Below are 20,674 nucleotides of genomic sequence, written 5' to 3' on the forward strand. Positions count from 1 at the left end.
AGGCTGATAAAAGAAGTCTACCAACATTTATCTGTGATAGAGATTGATAACAATATATCAATGTCTATCATAACTATCTAAAAACAATAGTCTGTCAGTGATAGAAACTGATAAAAATCTATCATTGATAGAAGTTATAGAAGGTATCAGTGTCTATCAGTGATAGAAACTGATATAAATCTATCATTGATACCATAGTGATAGAAACTGATAAAGTCTATCAGTATTGTTTTCTTGTTATTTCTTTAAGTAGTTTAACATTTTTTTTTCTATAAGTGAAATTTTTCCTTCTTCTTTTCTTCTCTTCTTTTCTTCTCTTCTTTTCTTTTCTTTTTATTTTTATTCTTAATTTTTAATTTTTTTGCTGGTTGTTTCTAATTAAATATGTGAGAATAACATATGATGACGTAATCCTTCTAAATAAATGAGAGATTGAAAATAGATATATTCTATAATTTATTTGGTTGTTCATAGGAATGTCGAAATCGTTTCCACAATCTCCTCACAGCTCGAGCTACATCAATTTTAAAAATATTATTTAGCGAATTTCTGTTTAGTTTTAATCTTAGTATAGCCTAACTAGTTGAGATTACTACCGGTTCGAATCTCTCATATAGGTTTGTAATTATGAAATTATAATGAGTTTAAATCATAACTTCATTCTTCTTTGATTTGGTATACTTTCCATCTTTACATTTTTATACCATTTATTTTGGCATTTTATTTTCTTCATCACAACAAAAGTCATATTAGTATTTTTTTTTTCTTAATACATGTGGTTTAGGGATTGAACATCAGACTTCAAAATTGATAGTATAAGTTCATGTAATATGTTTATTTATTCATTACAACATATATAAATATATATAGTACAATTGATGAAAAGTCTAGTTTTTTAGACTTGCTTGTATGTGTAAAATTTGAAAAGACATCCTCTTTAATTTGTCAATACATCAATCGGAATTCGTGTGAACCTAATAATTTTTGCTTAACTTAATAGTTAAAAGATCTAGTATTCACCCTTACTACCTCTAAACTTTTATGACTTTCTTATTTGCTACGCTATCAAGAGGTGCTTTTTCACTATCAATTTATCTTGTACTGTGATAATGCTAGTGGTACACACTTGGCGGCCAGTCCTGTGTTCCATGCCGGCTCTAAGCACATAGAAGTTTACTGCCACTTCGTCCATGACCTCGTCATTGAAGACAAATTGCCTCATTCGATTTGTTCGTAGCAACAAGAAAGTGGCAAGCATTTTCCTTATGGATTACCTGAACCAACCGATTATGAGTCTTTAAACTTTACCATAATTATAAAAAGAAAAAAATAAGTATAACTGTACGTGTATAAAATTTATACATTTTAATTTTAAATAGACACAAAGTAAAAAAAAAAAGGCCCAAAATTTTTATAAAAACAACAATTTAGTATTTAGTGTTTAGTTTGTAATGATTTAGTTTTATATTAACAAGTTCGTCATATTTTGATCACTAAACTTACAACATATAACAATAAAGTCAATGTACTTCAAATATGTACTAGATTAAGTTTTATTATAATAAATCTCATCAAAATTAAGTTTAACTTGGGAAGCCAAAATAAAATACATATGATAGATCCTCTAGGATTGAAAAAAGATTTGAAATAAATATTAATTTTCAATCTATTTTTTTCCTTTGCAAAAAAAGATTGAAATAAATAATTTTAAATTTTTTTAAAAATGGATCCGAGTGTAGAGTATAAGTACATTATTCTTTTTTTAATTTTGGAAACTTTGAGCATAATTTACGATTAGTCCCCGAAGATACGGCACATATGATTGGAGATGTCTACTGAACCCGGTCCAACATGGCACCCAAAATTTAGGCAAATCGAGCCCTTCCAAAAATGGGCCCCCACTGGGCCCAATTAGCCCACATGACCCGGCCCAATATTTCCTCCTTCTTCCCCCACCTCCTTCAAAAATCACTCCCCTTGCCCCTCTCTTGGCTCCTCAAACGCCCTCCCTTCTTCTTCTTCCTTTTCTCCAATGGAGTCTTCTCCCGACGACATCGCCGACGACCTGCAGAGCCTCAGCTTCAACTCTACCAACACCAACCGCAGTACAAGCTCCGGCTCCGAGACCACTCTCACCGCCTCCTCCTCCTCCCTTAACATCCCTTCCATTCTCAGCAAGCCCCACGCGCCTTCCTCCGACCCTTGCTGGTCCGCTGTTAACCGGATCCGATCCGAATCGTCGTCTCGCCAACTCGCTTTCTCCGACCTGAAGTTCTTCCACCGCCTTGGCTCTGGCGACATTGGCTCCGTTTACCTCTCCGGCCTAAAGTCCGCTGGAAAAGACGGATGCTTGTTTGCGGCGAAGGTAATGGATAAGAAGGAACTGGCGAGTAGGAGTAAAGAAGGCAGAGCAAGGACTGAGAGGGAGATTTTGGAGTCTCTGGACCATCCGTTTTTACCGACGCTCTATGCTAGTATCGACTCGCCGAAGTGGCTCTGTCTCTTGACGGAGTTCTGTCCCGGCGGCGACCTCCATGTTCTCCGGCAACGGCAACCTAACAAACGCTTCGATGAACTCGCCGTGAGGTGCGCACAATAGTAAATCAATGAATCATCATTCATCTCTTTAGTTTCGATTCCAGTTTCATTATATTATAATTGCACGCACAAAGTACATTATACAAATTACAACTCCAGAGATTGAAACTTTTTTTTTCTTTTTAAAATAAAATTTAAATTGTGGAATTGGATAGTTGGGTTGGAATCGGGTGTGGGCGAGTGTAGACGAAGAGGGGAAAATGCATGCTCTGGGAAAGTGACGATACGAGGGAGTGGGCCCACTTCTGACATGACCGGTATGAGGGTCAGAGGTGGGGACCAGCAGGTTGGTCATTGTCGCTTGAGGGATTTGAGGGGAATAGGATGTTACTGTGGGACTGTTGGCAGTGGATTATCTTTAGCTCGTTATGAAGAAGGTTAGATAGTGTATTTAATTTTGAGAGAAACTGGGACTGTTGGGTGCTGTCTCGGACTCAGTGATCAGATGAGGCAAGGCCCACGTGAGCTCGAGAGTCGATGTCTCTGAGCTCTCCAATAGGGATCCAAATTAGAAGGTCAAACTTCATGTTCTCTGCTGACCTTTTTTTTTTCGTTTTTTTTTTAAATAAATAATTTTACTGCCAGCGGTGTTTTGGGAAATTTGTTCCAAGTGGAGCAAACCATGAAGCTCGAGTCACTGGGTGCCTAGAAATGTTCTCTTAGGGGCTGTTTGTGAGTTGTTATTTAAAACTAAATTTATTTTCTAAATTTGCTTTTATGAAGGATACATATGAGAGAATATTCAAAGTAGGTTTTCATTGATTATTGGAGACAAACTTAAACATAAAATATTTTTATCTCTCTTAACCAGTTGTGGTTTTGATAATATTTTAAAAATAAACTTAGAATATACATACAACACATATTTCTAAGAGTATTTCCATTTATTGAAATTTTAGAATACTTTTTTGGCGGGTTGTTTTTAGGGTATTTTGTACCTGAAACAACTTATGGAACATTAGAGGTAAGAACAAGAGTTGTTTTGTTTAGAGGGTTGTTTCGTCCAGATTTATGGTATAAAGAGTTAATAAGTTATGAAATTGATGTTTTTAGTCATGAGACCCACAAATTTTTTGAGCAAGGTAAGGAGTGGAGTTAACAACTCTTTTCACCTCAACTCCCATTCCTGAGTCCAAACATGCGTTCATTGGGAAAGAAAAGTGACCCCTTAACTACTTTAGGTAGTTTATACTTTGACGACATCGGTTTGGATGGTGTGGTGAGGAAGAAGTATAGGGTCCCCATCGCATTAATTCTTTGTTAATTGACAATTTATTCTCACTGGAAACAAAGGCAACTACCCCTAAAGTCTCCATTGATGCAGAAAAGCCAGCTCATATTGAATTATAACCATCTATTATTATGCCACACCAGCTGGTTAAATAAACTCCTGCTAACTTTCATTTAGTTCCATGGCAAGGCGTCATAATTTTTGTGCAAGGTCCCATAAGTTTTTGCAGGTTGTCTTAATTTATTATAGAGAAAGTTTGCCACCATACTAGTAAGTAAAGTAAATAGACCAAAATAAATAAATCAGAGAAAAAGTAATGGTAAGTAAGCGGATTAATGTTTGTCCATTTATTACCATTGCCGCAAAAAGAGTTTTTTTTCTCTCTCTTTTTTCCTTCTGTTACTTCAAGAATTAGTTTTGCTTTATTTATTTATTTATTTAATTTTTTGGGGATGCGGGGGGGTGGGAGCAGTGATGGTGTAGGGTCCAGGACAGGCACTATATAAATACATACATTAGAGTTTATATGGCCAAAATATCAAATTGGCATATAAACAATTCTAGTGGTTGCTCTTTAGCATCAGCGAGGGGCTCACATGTCCTTTCCTGAAGATTTTGAGATCTCGAAAGGAATTAGAATTCCAAATCTGCTGGCTCTGCGCGCTTTTGATGGATTTTTGGGATTATTTACTAACCATTTCACGAAACTTTCTCAGGGCAACCCTTCAGTTTCAAATCTAAGACGGCCAATCACTCATCGCTCATCTCACGTTTTGTCAAATCTTCAAAATGTTCTGTAGTAAGTTAATAAGAATAACCATGTGATATGCAAGAATCCGAGGCCGCCCATGTTCCAATAATAATGGGGAAGGTTCTCTTCGGGACAGTTTTAAATGTGAAAGCACATTATTTTTTAATATCCTTATTGTGTGACAACTTTAACTGGCCAGGCTGAGGAGATGAGACATATATACAATAAAAAGGAGGGAAATTTTTGAAGCCCCTCCACGTAATATCATTGATTTAACTATTATGTGACCGGCCCACAGCTCAGGCTAAAAGTCTACAGACACTTCGTTATTTCTCTCTTGTTCTTTTGCTATTTATGTTATGTATATAGGGCCAATTGAAATAGCCATTTTCCCAGACATGCTTGGGTTTGATGTTTTTGTTTCTTTTTCATCTCTCTCTGGCTCTCCCTGTCAGCTATTGACTTTGTGTCAAGTCTCCGTCACCCTATAGTTTATTATTTCGTATAACTTTTATTGACATTTCTTGTTTGCTTTGTAGATTCTATGCATCAGAGATAGTGGTTGCTATCGAGTACCTTCACATGATGGGGATTGTTTACCGTGATTTGAAGCCGGAAAATGTACTGGTACGATCGGACGGCCATATCATGCTCACTGATTTTGATCTCTCCTTGAAATGCGAGGATTCAACGGCGACCCCACAGGTTATCAATGCTAAAAATCTGACAAATGGCACGGCCCCGCTAAAGGACTACCAAATTGATGCACCTCCTTTCACATCATCCTCGTGCATACTTCCAAATTGTATAGTCCCCGCCGTGTCATGTTTCAACCCAAAACGCAAGCGCAAGAAGAAGTCTGGTCACCGCAACGGACCCGAGTTTGTTGCTGAACCGGTTGACGTCCGATCAATGTCGTTTGTCGGGACCCATGAGTACTTGGCACCGGAGATCGTCTCTGGTGAGGGCCACGGAAGCGCAGTGGACTGGTGGACTCTAGGGGTGTTTGTGTTCGAGTTATTTTATGGAGTGACACCCTTTAGAGGCATGGACAATGAGCTCACCTTGGCCAATATAGTGGCTAGAGCCCTTGAGTTCCCTAAAGAACCAGCGGTGCCAACGGCAGCGAAGGATCTCATCTCTCAGTTATTGATCAAAGACCCGGCTAGGCGGTTGGGATCGACGACAGGGTCGTCTGCGATCAAGCACCATTCTTTTTTCCAAGGAGTTAATTGGGCATTATTGAGATGTACGTCGCCACCATTTATTCCTCCACCTTGTAGTAGAGAGAAAATTGCATCGGATGAAAGCTGCACAGAGGCCCCAGTGGAATATTATTAGTGGTCAAAGTGAACAAGATTGGTTTTGTTACGAGATTAGTTATTTTCAGCCAGGGACGGTCGCACAATTTTCCATAGCTTATTCTGCGAGCACATGGCCTTTGTAAATCTTGATGTGCATATATTAATAAAGCACACTTCATTGAAATATAGTTCTAAGCTATGACTGAGAGAGACAACCTCAGCCATATTAGCTAGCTGGTTGAGATTTTAGAGCTGTTAAAAATAGTTTTACTAGATCTCCCGCCTTCTTTAGTTTCTAATCCAAAAGTCAGCTCAACTGAGCAAAATATAAATATCTTATCATGCAATGCAGGATCTTGATGCATCAGGTCCAATAAAGCCTGTTTGATAGTAAGTGCACTTGGATGCGTCAAGAAACATTACTTTTGAGAATGAAAATTACCTCTACAAACCTACATTTGTTGTCCTTTTAGCAAGTTATGAACATAGGAGATATTTGTCCTACCGATTTCATAAGTTGGTGTTAGATAGTTGAACTTTACCAACTTCAATAATGTACTAATGAAATTTGACATTTATTGAGAAACTGCATCTTTACAACATCCAAACACAGACTTCTCAACCCCAACGTATTAACTCAAGATTCAAAATCCAAACACAAACTTCTCAACCCCAACATATTAACTCAAGATTTCAAAGTTAAACATGGCCCATACACACTATAAGATCAAATAAAGTTTTTTTTTTTTTTTTTAAATAATAATAATAATATTTTTTTTTTACTGATATGTAATGCAGCATATTCTATGAACTTTGTCTACTATCTTACATTATCACTATTTCATAATATTTTTCATTTTGATATGATGTTGATTCATTTTGTATATTTTTTGCCTTGTAGAAGCCGTCTCTTATCTGTGCTTCCCATGGTGCAATAGCATCCATTCCCTGTCCTGGTGTCATCAGAGATAAGTACAGCATACATCTGATCTTCTGTTGAGGGCTTGCAATGGCAAAGTAGCTGGCGATGGCTGATAGGTCATGGATGAAAATAGGTATCATCTATTTTTTTGTGTTTGCATGCGAAGTTCGCTAACACATCCACATGGCTTGTTTTGTTTAGAGGAAGACGGGGTTGTCGACACAAACACACAATTGTTTTTGAGCAGTTGTCTTCCTGTAGTTTTGTAATGCATTTGCTTTGATTTGCCCTTTTTCTCCCTTTTGATTTCTTCAATATGTCTGTTTCCCTTTGTCTCAAATGCCTGCATGTTTCTCACTTTTCCTAATCTGCATGCAGCCTTCTAAAAGCAAGCGAGTTTTGGAAATTCTGCTGAAAGTTTTCTCCACCCAATTTCTTAGCTAACTCTACAAACAGCAGACATATCATCAAATTGAAAAGAAGAGCAAAAAAACGTACGAAGCTTGGACAGATCTGCAAGCAGACTGAATAGAACCATGAATTTGTTAACAGTCAATCTCTCTCTTTGTATTCTCTTCATGTTTTAGGAATGAAATGGAGACATGTGGACAAGCTTTGTACCGAAAGCCATAGAATTTTCGTCCCAAATAATTGAAAATGTTATCCAAATGAGAAGCTTTTTGGCATCATGTGTTTGGCTTTTGAGTCTCGATGGGATAAGCAGGACAGTCACCAGTTAGTGATGAAAAGAATTTCTTCTGATTTGTTATAAATCTTTTGCCCATGGTCCCATTTTCATTGGAGGTAGGAACTTAAATCCCCCGTAGGCTTTTCATTTGTGTAGCCAAGTACAGTATAGAGGAAAATATCACGATTTGGATAAGTTCAAGCATTGCTATCACTGGCCCTACGTTCTACCGAAGTAGGCTTTTAGATTAGAAATGTTTCTCACACATATGAACAGATGAGTTATTTACATTTCAAGCAATTAGCTTCCATGCTTCCATGGATCGAGATAAAGATGTTCAAAAAAATCGAGACCCGAAAAAACTGATCATCTCAACCCAATCCGTGTAGTTTGAATTGGATTGGATTCAAATAAATAAAAATTTTATGAATTGGATTGGTTTTTAGATTCCCTTAGTATAACCCAAATCAACTTATCCAACCCAAATTTATTATTAACTTTAAAATAATTCAACTAAATGATTTATGAACTTCTGAGGACATGCGTTTCATTCAACAGCCGTTCGTAGAAGCCAGACCCTCTTCGAAAACTACAAACATTATCTAATGTCATTATTATATTCTGTACCACTTGCCTTTTAACATTTTCATTTCCTTTCTCATGAGCATTATATAAGAAATTTAATTTCAGCGATTTGAAATCAATTTAATTCCAACCACAAAATAAAAATTTAAAATCATTTACATGTTACAAAATTCTAGGATTTATGAAAAATTTTCGGCAATGAAGTTTTGAATTCAATACAGAAAAACATCATTATATCAATTATTTATGAAAAAACTGGAAATTTATTATTGATATATTAACTCAAATAGCCCATAAATTATCGGCAAATGGGGCAAGATTGCTCTTCAATAGTCCTTTATCAATAGCTCTTCAAAGAGAGGAAATGGGGCAAGATTGCTTTACCAACAACTAAATGGTCGAAAATAAAAAATTAGTTAAAACTAAAATTTGGTTGTACGATTTGTTAATTCTCTGTCCATATAATTCAATGGAACTTTAGAGATTTATCAAACTACAAGGACTAAATCCTACTTATAAACCACATAACCAACTTTATAATTTAACCTAAAAAGTAAGTAATTTTTCTTGAGACTGAAAAAAACCATCTCACTCGAACTACAATAAAATGTGGCATGCAAAAGCATATATTTAGCAACGATTTTTTAGATCAAAACACCATTTTATTGGCCAACTACAGAATACATTCGAACATCTCTTAAAAGGTCACTGAAGAATCAAACGAATGCATGATGCATAGATTCTAATAAAAGCAACATATGCTCGATGAACACCTACATTCTAATTCTCAGCAAACTGCACATTCACAGAGTGAAAACAATAAAACAAACAGTGATACAAATTAGCATAAGCCAAAACGAATCATGAATGGCGAGATAAGAAACAGTGGGAATCATAAATCATACAAGTAGTCAAATGACAGTAATTACTGAAATATTGAAATTGAAAAATGAACTTTCCATCTATCAAAAATTTTGAGTTCCAAAATAAGTAAAAAAGGAAAACCCCTACCAAGCTACCAATGCCCGGAAACTTGAACGAAAGTCAACTAAAAACACTAACTGATAACGACACCAAATGAGTTGCGCTCAGTCAAAGAGGCTGAAACCCATATCCTGCAGAAAGATAGAACATAAGATTTAGGCCCATTATTCATGGTCTTTCACAGATTAGAATACAACAAAACAGATCAGATGAACATGTGTGAAATCTAAGAATGACGGGTTAAACACTTACATCGTCGGATTCTTCTTTCTCCTCTACCTTCTCCTCTTTCTTCTGTTCGGCTGCGGCTAGTGCTGCACCACCACCAGCGGCACCGCCGGCAGGGGCGGAGACGGCGATTGCACCGCCACCAGACGGCACTGATGCCAACTTCTCCCGTCCAGAGGCTATCAACTCTGTGATATCCTTTCCTTTCACTTGGGAGAGTAGCAGGCCAATCCTATCGTCATCCACCTCAGCCCCAACTGTACATAAAAACCCCACCATTAAATCTCAACGGAAATTCACTAACAGCGCCCATCATTTCAGGTCAGATATTTCAAGATTTCACTTATTTTCCAGCTCCTCCCTAACTAAATCATAAACAAACTACTAGTCTAACCTAAACATTCGGATCGAACAAAGCCCATTTTCAATTTCCAAAGCTTATAACATCAACTCTATCTTCAAAAGAAACAAAACCACCAAAGTAGCAAAAAAAAAAAAAAAAAAAAAAATCTAAAGTACAAGAGTACAAGAGTACAAGACAAATAGGTTGTGAAAGACGAACCTGAATTAAGAATAGACTTCACATCATCGAGTCCGGGGCTGGGGTTGCCACCGAGAACGGCCAACAAATATGCAGCGACTACCTTCATCTCTGCTTCAACAACATCAAATGTTATAACACCATAAATGAGAAGAACTTACATAGAAGAAATCAATGGAAAAAACAAGAGCGGGAAGAGAAATAATACTCGGGAAAAGTTCGAAACAGAAGCCGCAACGAACAGTGAGAGAGATCGGAGCCGTCACTGAAAGAATGGAAGCCAACCTGGGGGACGCAACTATTTATAATTAGGGTTCCGCTTTTGGGCCTTTTCGTGGGCCGAAAACGATCCATGGGCCTCATATGGGCCTTTCTGCATGAGGAGGGTATTTTCGTCCTAAAATAATTAAAAGGTGTATAATTGCGCGGGAAAATCTTCTACGGGTAGGGACAGCGTCGCGGCATTTTTAATCGGAAGCACAGTTTCTGAAAACTCTCTATCGCCATCTCTCTTTTCGTCTTCTGTTTGTTTATCTGAAGAATTTTTGTGTTTCTCTGATCTTTTGGCGTTTGTTGGAGACCGGCGATTTGTATAATGAGCGGCGAAAGCCGACGGCGAGGCCGTACAGACAAGAGTAGTAGGTCGAAGAAGCAGAGAATAATCCGGTCAGCCGAGGAGGAGATCGAATCAAAGCTTGGATTTGATCTCTTCTCTGAAGGCGATAAGAGGCTTGGATGGTTGCTCACTTTCGCTCCTGTAAGTGAATATTGTAGTCGTGGTTGCTATTGTAGTTTCTTTTTACCATTTCTGGTATGTTGCTATTTATCACAAGAAGTGTAATTTAGGGTGTGGAATTTTATATCGAGTTTGAAGTATAATTTGGTGTTACTTTCTTTCAACTATCTTTTGTCTCGGAAAAGAAATTTAATATCTGAAGATAGGAAAAGGAAAAGAAAAGCCAAATGATAAACCAATTTCACAATTACACAATCAACCGTAATATGGTGAGCTATTAAGTTGAAATAGTTTTAGTGGCTGGAGCCTTGGGAGTACAGGTTACTTTATTTGGTGTCAAGCGTCAAGGCGGTTAACTTTTTACTATTATGATCCCCAAGTTTATAGCATAACTACAAGTCCGACTCTCATTGGATAAAGGTTAAGACCGAAATAGGAAAGCGGAATGCCCTTAAAAGACAAGGACATCTATCTTTTATTGCATGTTTCTGATTTATTTACTTATTTTAAATCTTTGGATAAGAACCCTAGCGAATTAAAGTTATTTTTACGAAGAATTAATCAGAAATGGATCACTTCATCTATGGGTTTAATTATTATTATATATATTTGTGAATGTGGGGCAACTTCTGTGCACGTCGACTATTCTTGTAGGACATTTATTGACCCTTCTACATATGGTGGTCAAGGAAACTTGTAAATGTTAAATCCTAGCTAGGTAGTCACGATAGTTTTTTTGTTTTTCTTTTCATTTATGTGTATTATAGAAATAATAGAATATGATGGCTCTGATCTTTATTCTCGGATTTCTCCAATATCGGATTAAGAGGGATCGACACAAATAATATAAGATGATTGCGGAGTTTTATCTATGACACAAGACCCCTATCTTTAAGCCTCGAGCTTTTTCAGGCAAGATAGGAGCCATAACTACACCTTTTGGTGCCCGAACTCTGTTGATTATCATGGTCTCACAAGACATTGTTAGCTTGTCTCTTACGCAATTTATTTCCAATATACAACTTGAACTTGCAATTTTATATTTTCATTAAATGAAGTTGGAAATTTATTGTATATTTTAGGCACTGCTGATTAACTTTTATAACACAAGTTTATTAAGATGATTTTACTTTTAAAGAGATGGATTCACCTTTTAGTCTGACAAGACAATGCCGTATTTTGTTTATCATAAGAAGTCGGGCAAGAGAAAATTGCACAATTTTTTGTTCTATCTTTTGTATTTTCTTTGTGATCCTTGTTTTGTATTTTATATTCTTCCATTTGTATTTACTGAAAGTAAAAAGTTAAACTTCGTATTGTAATTCATTGTTTACTCATATATTGTTCAGTCTATGTTATGAACAGAGAAAAAATTCATTAATCTTGATTGTAAATTTGCAGTCATCTTTGGAAGATCAGGATACTGGAAAGGTCAATAGTTGTATTGATCTTTATTTTGTGACACAGGTAAAATCGCATAACATAAATGTAAAATGGCATAACATAACTGTTTTAGATTGTGTATGACGAATTAGTTCAAAGTGTATCTCTTTTGAGTTTGGTACAGGATGGGAGCAGTTTCAAGTCAAAATATAAGTTTCGTCCTTATTTCTATATAGCCACAAAGGTATATGACCACATATAAAAAGCATGTCATTTACTTTATCTTCTTCTATCAATTAATTCTCTTGAACAACGTTTATGTCATTATAATGGTGCAAATGCCGTAGGATAAAATGGAAATTGATGTGGAGGCATATTTGAGACGACGTTATGAAGGTCGAATAGCTGATATTGAAATTTTAGAAAAAGAAGACCTCGATCTTGTAAGTTCTCTCTTGGATGTACTTACATATTTTGCCTACTTTAATGTAAGAATCTACCAAATCCAATGGTTTGTGCGCTGGTATTATTTTGTGAAAATATTCTTTACATGTAAAGCAAGGACAAGATAACTACGAAAATATACTGTGTTCTAGAGTTAGTTGCTTGTGGAAGCCATCATTAAGTACTGGAACATTTCGTAAGTGTACCCCATCCAGAAGTTAGAATGTTCGAATCGAACACTCCTCCATTTTAATAGTCTTCTCCTAAAAATCCCCTGGTTTCTCTTGGTTGGCTGTTCGAATGAATTTCTTTACATAAAATAGTAGCATTTATTTAACTGGTAAAATCTTAACTAATAAGATTGAATATTTCATTAAAGGAATATTCTGGACTCGGTTCACGTTTTATTTGCTAAGATTCAACTTTTTTTTTTTTTTTTTTTTTTAATGAGTAGGATTATTATTGAGAGCCAGATTTATAGATAACTGACCAAATGCCATTTGTATGTTATTTTATTTCATTTTTTTTTACGTGCACTTAGATGTGCCACTTTGTGATTCATTCACAAGTCACATATAAGGATACTTTCATACTATTGATTAACAGTCATGCTTTTATGAAGCTTGAAACTCATTATGTGCCAATGCCTAGAACCCATGGAGCATTTGTTCTTTGATGCATGCTGAACGAAGCATAAACAACCATACTACGACAGTGCAGTCTTGCTTTTAAGTTTTAACTTTCTTTATACAAGTAATGGTCAACATTGTAAATCATATATGATCAAATTTCCCTAGATAAGTGAAAATTGGGGTGTATTCATCATTGTTTTGCCTTGTGGAAAAAATGACACATTGTTTTGTTCATTTTTTAAAAAACTTTTCTGACAGTTGCATTAGAATTTAGATTATGTTCCGTTTCAGCTAACATGCAATTTGTATCTCTAAATTACATGCATTATACATTCATTTTTATTTATCTATCTATGCTGCATAGGTTTTTCTTATTAGATTACTCAATTGTTAACTTTATTGCTCCCTTTGCTTTGTCTTGCTTGATATCCATCCATATCCATCCATATCCATCTATTTCCAACTTCTGATGTATCATTGTTTGCTTATTTGCAGAAAAATCATCTGTCAGGATTGTGCAAGGCATATTTGAAACTATCATTTGACACTGTTCAAGAATTGATGAATTTGAAGAGTGAACTATTGCATGTTGTTGAAAGCAACTGGGCAAAGTCCGATGCTGCAGAAGCATATGATTCCATTTTATTTGGTAAAAGGTGAATCTTAGAGGTTTAAGTTTAATTTGCAATTTGCATTGTATTTGTATTGCACAATTTTGTAATTTTTTTAGCATCATTTTGTTAAATGTTCTTTAGAATTAAGTATTCAGATTAATGAGAATGTAAGATAGTTGATTTTGATAACGCTGGGAATCCCATTATTTATGAACATGACTGATGCCCATGGTTCTTTCAAAGAAATGTTTCCATGGCCTTGGTATCATAATTCAATTTCAGACAACATTTTCTTAATATCAATAGCCGTGATGTATGCTCTTGTCCCAAGTAAAATCATACATTGAAAATGCTAGTCTTGGATTGGTTTTTGGATCCCTTTTTCCTCGCATTGAGAAAAAATGAAAGAATACAAGAGCAAACAAAAAAATCAAGCCCATAAAAGCCCCACTAGAGAAAGGGGGTCAAGAAAGTAAAATGTTTCCTGAAGAGTAATTACAAGAACACTTCGAAATCGAAGTACAAAGGGAAACCTAAAACTTCGCCAAGACCCAAACATCACTAGGGTCCCTTTCAACCCCTCTAAAAACTTTGTTGTTTCTCTTACCCCATAAAACCCATAACAAAGTGCATACTCCTGCAAACCACAAGAAATGACCCTTCTCTTGAAAAGGTGGATGGAAAAGGAACTCCCCGATCGAACTACTAACATCCCTTTGACGAGACAACATAAAATCAAACTCTTGGAAGAAGTGATCCCACATTGAGATTGCAAATTCACACCTCCAAAGCAAGTGATCCAAAACTTTGTTTGCTGTCGGCAGAGGATACGGCAGAAAGGACCAACTACCGAAGGCAACTTTCTCAATATTCAATCCAAATTATTCACCCGACCGAGTAAAACTTGTGAAGAAAATAACTAAATTTTTTTAGAATTTTAATCCTCCAGAAAGCATCAAAGACAGACTCTCTAGTGGGGGAGGGATCCAAGATGAGTTGAAAGTAGGATTTACAAGAGAAGCTTACTAAAGGGTCAGGACTCCAATAACGAACATCCCTTCTCTCAATCCTGAAAACGAACTCTCCCATCAAAGATGGGAGAGGTGACCTCTGTTGTTCTGTTTTTATTGTTATCATGGCTGGTCGTTTTGATTTGTATTTGTCTCTCAATTCTTTACTTTGTATTTTTAAAATTTTATTTTCACCAACTTTGGGAGTTTGTATCCTCTGAGAATCTATTCCTTTCCATTATATCAATGAGGGGTTGTTTCTTGTTTTAAAATTTTTGCAAAAATATAAATTAAAATTTCTGCATGTGGGCAATGCTTAGGACCTCATAAGGGCAAATAAGGAAAGAGATTTTGATATTTGAACCCTATTATATGTATCATATGCTAGATATTTACAAGGGCCCCTTTTAGGATATAGTTCTGTTGTAGCATACATATGTTACTTTTTTTAAGTTCTCGTCAAGGCATGTCAATGATAATTGGTTAGGTAGCCAAATACAAGAAAACACAAAGATAGAAACATGTTGTAATATTAAGAGATATTACAATAGAACAGTAGCTTTTTGAGAGGGCTATCTCCCTCTCAACTCCTATAATGGACAATGCCACCAAAAGAATCTCCCTTCCACAACCCCAACTCCCTTTATTTATAACCAACTCACCCCTACCTAATTACCACTATGCATTTACTAATATCCTATTAAGAGTCCCAAGATATCCCTTATTAGTATGCTTGCATGTTCATTACAAAATTCAACTTTATTTCTGTCTTGGACTAATTTGTCTCTTGATGACAGGGAACAAAAGCCTCAAGATTTTCTAGAATGCATTGTTGATCTTCGAGAGTATGATGTTCCTTACCATGTTCGCTTTGCTATTGATCATGGTGATGTCTCATTCTATTTAGTTGGACTAGTATTAATATGTCCCCAAAGTGATTTCTTCATTTTCTGTTTTTGACATGAATCTATTTGACAGATTTACGCTGCGGACAATGGTACGATGTTAGTGTATCAAGCACTGGTGTTACACTTGAGAAGAGAAAAGATCTTCTGCAACGTGCTGAAGTTCACATATGTGCATTTGATATTGAAACCACAAAGCTACCATTGAAATTCCCAGATGCTGAATATGACATGATAATGATGATTTCTTATATGGTTGATGGACAAGGGTACTTGATTATCAACAGAGAGGTATTGTTTGTATTATCATCCCGACTCTTCTGCTGAGGGGAGGATGATAAACTCTTGAAAACAATTTGTTCGATGCATTTTACTTATAATCAATTTGGTATGATTATGCTCATTTTTTTGTTATTTGTATAATATTTACTCACTTTAGTTCAATGGATTTAGCAATTTTGTTTAGCTCTCAGTTAAAACTCATGCAAATCTTGGCCAATGTAATTTTTATGATTTAAAAGTGGCAGCTTAAATTACCATGAATTGATAACTTATATCAATTTGGATTTCCGTATTGCTTGAGGAGCTAAATGACCAGAATGGCGTCATGGCATTTAAATGTTGTGTTTGCTCAGTACTTCTGTTAAATACTTTGAGATTTTACCACAAACTCTTGATTGTTATCGTTTATCTATAGAGATCTATAAGTTATAAATTCATTTATACTTCATGTATCTATTAAGGTTCAATTAGGAAAATTAAAATGAAGGTTCTACTAGTTAGTAATTTTTGCTGATATTTACATGTAATTTTTCTTTCTACCATTTTTCAAATGCACTTCAAGACAATAATCACGGTGATTTCTTACTATCTACAGTGTGTGGGAGAAGATATTGAGAATTTGGAGTACACTCCAAAACCAGAATATGAAGGGTTCTTTAAAGTGACCAATGTGAAAAATGAGGTCAAGATTCGGTTTCCATGTTGTTATCCTCTTGTAATTAATAATGCACTATGATGCACATCCTCTTTTAAATTAGTTAGAGTTTATTTGGAATGACTTTCTAAGTGATTAACAGTATTTTAAGCACTTATTAGAAAGGCACTCCAGACAGGCCCTTGGTTTGATATTTCCTTAATTTGAATTCTTTTTTGCTCATTATTGCAGTTAGAGCTTCTCAAACTGTGGTTTTCCCATATGCGAGAGGTGAAACCTGGTATCTATGTCACCTACAATGGTGATTTTTTTGACTGGCCATTCATTGAAAGCAGAGCAGCCTATCATGGCTTTAAAATGATTGATGTAAGTCTATTATTTTTATTAAATTCCACTTTATTTGGAGAATGATTGTGCTATTCGATTATGTCCTTGAGGAGAATGCTCTGTACTGTGCTTTTGGAAAAGGTTTTCAAAGATTTAACTTCATTTTTACAGTTGTGGATATGCTTGGAAACTCCATTTGGTTGTCCGTTTCTTTCTGTATTTTTTGATATGAGGAATGCTTGCATGTTCTTTTCAGGAATTTGGAGTTAAAACTCTTTTTGTATGTTTTTAGCAAAAAATAAAAAAATAAAAAAATGAAGGTTATAATAGGTATGTGAATGTCAACTTTATGGTGAGTTTGAAATCAGTTCCTGTCAACATACATATTATTCTTAGGCCATATGGTTTTATTTACTTTCTAAATTTGGTACCCCATTCAAACTTCTTGATTGGTGCTTGCTCAAAACTTTGGGCCTTAAATTTTCCTAAAGATTTTTTTCCCTTTCACTTTGAGTGTAGGAAGTAGGATTTCAATGCGACAAGAATCAGGGGGAATGCCGTTCAAAATTTGCTTGTCATTTGGATTGCTTTGCCTGGGTAAAGCGTGATAGTTATCTTCCTCAGGGTAGCCATGGTTTGAAGGTACAAAATTTAAATCAGTATTTCTTTGCTCATTCCTAATAGATCATGAATTAGTGGTTAATCATGGGATGGATTAATATTACTTTCTTAGGACGGGGTTCCATGAAGCTTCATGTATTGTGCCATTTACCCATGACTTTAAGACCTTGCATGACTATAACATAAACCTCCTTCATTTCCCTCCTTCCACCCCTCCAAATATCTCTCTACGGGTGTTGCTTGAATTACCAAGAAGTCAATAACGTGAAAAGTGAGATTGTCCATGCAGAAGTTCTCCTATACTTTTCATTTATGTTCATACTGCCTTGATGATTCAAATAGACGAATGAATGGGTAAGCACAGAGAAAAAAGAAAGAAAGAAAACCTACCCAGATGCTGAGGTTGCCTTGTTTTAAAGGTAATTAGGTTCCATCAACCTCAGCAAATGTGAAAATAAAAATTATAATTCTCTGCTAACAATACAGTTGCAGCAATATGTAGAGAGTTCCTTATGTTTCTACGATAAGTAACTACATTTAGATGTTTATTGTTTGAATCTTGTGGCAGGCTGTCACAAAAGCTAAATTGGGGTATGATCCTCTTGAAGTGAATCCCGAGGATATGGTGCGGTTTGCAAAGGAAAAGCCTCAGGTAGAAAACATGAGTTGTTTTCTGTTGTATTTATAATGTAATTAAGTCATCATGGTTCTGATATTGAGGTGGCTTCCTGTGCACAAAAAGAATAAATAATTGTAACTAAGTCTTTGATATTTAAATTCATGCACAAAAATAAGGCAAAAATAAGGCAAAAATAAACAAGGAATGTAACGATTGCTATCATAACGTGTTAGACAATTGATTTAACTTGTTCTTGTTCAACTTATTAGGTTTTTTTTCTAGGTCTGTTTGTATTTTTGAACTTTTTGCAATGAAATCTTGGTTTCTCACTCAGGGACTAACGATTGCATGTTAGTATAAATTCTAGTTCAAGGTGGGTATATGAAATCTAGTATGATGGTTTTGTTTTGGCTATTGTTGCGTGGGTGGATTTCCACTTTCAAATTAAATTGTTGTTATGTGGGTGAGCTTTGACACCAATTGAAACTATCGTATAGTATTGTATAGTATTACAGTCAAGGAAAGGAACAGACATGCCTCATTTGAGAAATTTGAATCATCCTTCTCCGAATAGTATAGTATTTAATTAACAAACTTATCATGTGTAACACCCTGGTAGACCGGAACTTAAATTGAGGATTATTAATCATATAAGAGTTCCATATCCTTTCAAGTACATTTCTGAATGTTGAAATATGTTAAATTAGCCCTAAGGGCATTTTTGTCTTTTTACTATATTTGCTAAATTAGGGTTTCACATTATTCTATTTATATCTAGGATTGGGTCTATTGTAAACAAGACATAAAAATAATAAGTTCTTTTCTACCGTGGTTTTTCTTCCCTGAATTAGGGTTTTCCACGTAAACTCCTTGTGTTGTCTTCTTTCCCTATTTCAATATGGTATCAGAGCAAGGTGATGAAACCCTAGCCCCGGTAGAAGAAACTCAGTCATCAAACTTAATAGGTGAAGGTACGCTGAATAATGAGGCTGTGATTCAAGCAGCGGTTGACCGATATCTCCGAACCATCATCCCAGGTGGTGGAATTGCTCCAGCTGGCGTGCCGATTAGCTTCCAGTCTCAGCCGTTCCAACTGAACACCATCGATCGGATTCTTCCAGCCGAACAGCAGGTGGTGGTGGAAGGTCACGCCTTCCAGCCGACGCACGCGATCGGGTCACAACCAATCGGATCCTCAGCTTCGCTCACAACCGTCTCAGCCTCAAATGTTCTCCAGCCGGCGCACGCGATCGATCTACAGCCGGTAGGTATCTCGGCGTCGCACAGAATCACATCTTCACCAGACGATCATGGGCGTGTTCCAGCTGCCGGGTCGGGTCAGATCGACGCGATTTCTTCCGCTTCACAGTAGATCGTCGAGCCGTTCGTCCGTTACCCACCATCACAGCAGTCTGGGAGCAGCGCCGGTCACGGGTTGCCGAACTTTGCCGCTGGTGGACTTCCGGCAGTAGCTTCTTCACAGCATCATGGTGGACAACCTCTTCCTCATGTATATCCGGTTCAGCCCCAGTTTCGAATGGGTGAATCCATTGAAGAAAATCCCATGGTATTTAGACAGAAAAATTTCAGATCTGAATCTCACGGGGAACTCCAACAACAATTAGCTAGTCTTCAGCAACAGATGGTCGCCCTGGGAGCCCAATTGAATGGCCATGATTCTTCCCCGATGTATTCAGAAAATCCAGTATCAATGTTTCCTACTCCAACTTCTAATCTTTTATCTGGAACAATTGGAAATTCTGCAGGAATGATCACGGGAGAGAAGTTGAATGGGCAAAATTACTTCTCTTGGTCCCAAACCATTAAAATGGTTCTTGAGGGACGCCATAAGTTTGGATATTTAACTGGAGAGATACCACGACCGAATCCTGGGGATCTCCAAGAGCGTGTCTGGAAGGCAGAGGATTCTTTACTCCGCTCAATGTTAATTAGTAGTATGGAACCACAAATCGGGAAACCCTTACTCTATTCAGCCACTGCCCGAGATATTTGGGATGCAGTCCGAAGGTTATATTCGAGGCGTCAGAACGCATCCCGCCTGTATACTTTACGTAAACAGGTTCACGAATGCAAACAAGGGAGCATGGATGTAACGTCATATTTCAGCAAGATGTCGTTGTTATGGCAAGAAATGGATCTATGTCGGGAGATCATCTGGACCTGCCCACAAGATGGAATTCAATACTCCAAGATAGAAGAGGTTGAGCGTGTGTATGATTTTCTTGCCGGGCTACACCCCAAATTTGATACAGTTCGCAGTAGAATACTAGGGCAGAAACCAATTCGGTCTTTCATGGAGGTATGTTCAGAAGTTAGATTGGAAGAAGATAGATCAAGTGCAATGAATGGGCCAAGTGTTACCACATAGAGTCAGCTGCCTTCAGGGTGAAGTCCACTGGAGCTGATGGTGACAAGCAGAATAGTAAAACACCCCCAGTTTGTGAGCATTGTAAAAAACAGTGGCATACGAAGGATCAGTGCTGGAAATTGCATGGTCGCCCTCCAAATGGTAAACGTCGCCCTCCGAATGACAAGTCGAAATCTGGGCGTGCTCTAGTGGGTGAATCAGTTGAGGGGACTGCACAACCTCAGA

The 20,674-nt window shown here is 36.6% G+C and overlaps 3 protein-coding genes and 1 long non-coding RNA gene across 6 annotated transcripts in view; 3 read left to right on the forward strand and 1 right to left on the reverse strand.

Annotated features, from left to right (window-relative positions):
• The first annotated feature begins 1,969 nt into the window (after window positions 1-1,969).
• LOC120088116 (Protein kinase superfamily protein) lies at window positions 1,970-6,339 on the forward strand. Its single transcript, XM_039045190.2, has 2 exons — window positions 1,970-2,586; window positions 5,120-6,339. The coding sequence occupies exons 1-2, from the start codon at window positions 2,033-2,035 to the stop codon at window positions 5,919-5,921; spliced, it is 1,356 nt and encodes a 451-aa protein (XP_038901118.1). The 5' UTR covers window positions 1,970-2,032; the 3' UTR covers window positions 5,922-6,339.
• Window positions 6,340-6,776: 437 nt separating this feature from the next.
• LOC150033041 (uncharacterized) lies at window positions 6,777-7,495 on the forward strand. Its single transcript, XR_016524054.1, has 2 exons — window positions 6,777-6,939; window positions 7,185-7,495. It is a non-coding gene; the product is annotated as an uncharacterized LOC150033041 (long non-coding RNA).
• Window positions 7,496-8,926: 1,431 nt separating this feature from the next.
• Window positions 8,927-10,179, reverse strand: LOC120088117 (uncharacterized). Its single transcript, XM_039045191.2, has 4 exons — window positions 10,041-10,179; window positions 9,854-9,943; window positions 9,316-9,548; window positions 8,927-9,194 (listed from the first exon to the last, which is right to left on the reverse strand). The coding sequence occupies exons 2-4, from the start codon at window positions 9,939-9,941 to the stop codon at window positions 9,168-9,170; spliced, it is 348 nt and encodes a 115-aa protein (XP_038901119.1). The 5' UTR covers window positions 9,942-9,943; window positions 10,041-10,179; the 3' UTR covers window positions 8,927-9,167.
• The window catches only part of LOC120088115 (DNA polymerase epsilon catalytic subunit A-like), a 49,458-nt gene continuing 38,328 nt past the window's right edge, over window positions 9,545-20,674 (forward strand). For 2 of the 3 annotated variants that reach the window (XR_016524053.1, XM_039045186.2), the window contains exons 1-11: window positions 9,545-10,589; window positions 11,970-12,035; window positions 12,136-12,195; window positions 12,299-12,394; window positions 13,523-13,683; window positions 15,449-15,537; window positions 15,630-15,847; window positions 16,434-16,520; window positions 16,725-16,859; window positions 17,340-17,462; window positions 18,010-18,093. Coding sequence is in view for 2 of the 3 variants with exons in the window: in XM_039045186.2 (XP_038901114.2) it covers window positions 10,428-10,589; window positions 11,970-12,035; window positions 12,136-12,195; window positions 12,299-12,394; window positions 13,523-13,683; window positions 15,449-15,537; window positions 15,630-15,847; window positions 16,434-16,520; window positions 16,725-16,859; window positions 17,340-17,462; window positions 18,010-18,093 (1,281 nt within the window). In the remaining variant the exon portion in view is untranslated. Of the gene's footprint in view, window positions 10,590-11,969; window positions 12,036-12,135; window positions 12,196-12,298; window positions 12,395-13,522; window positions 13,684-15,448; window positions 15,538-15,629; window positions 15,848-16,433; window positions 16,521-16,724; window positions 16,860-17,339; window positions 17,463-17,728; window positions 17,861-18,009; window positions 18,094-20,674 lie in introns of those variants that run through there. The other variant, XM_039045188.2, reaches the window with a different exon arrangement.

The sequence above is a fragment of the Benincasa hispida genome, chromosome 10, assembly GCF_027475165.1.
Source record: "Benincasa hispida cultivar pf3 chromosome 10, pf3_genome.v1.1, whole genome shotgun sequence".
Lineage (NCBI taxonomy): Eukaryota > Viridiplantae > Streptophyta > Magnoliopsida > Cucurbitales > Cucurbitaceae > Benincasa > Benincasa hispida.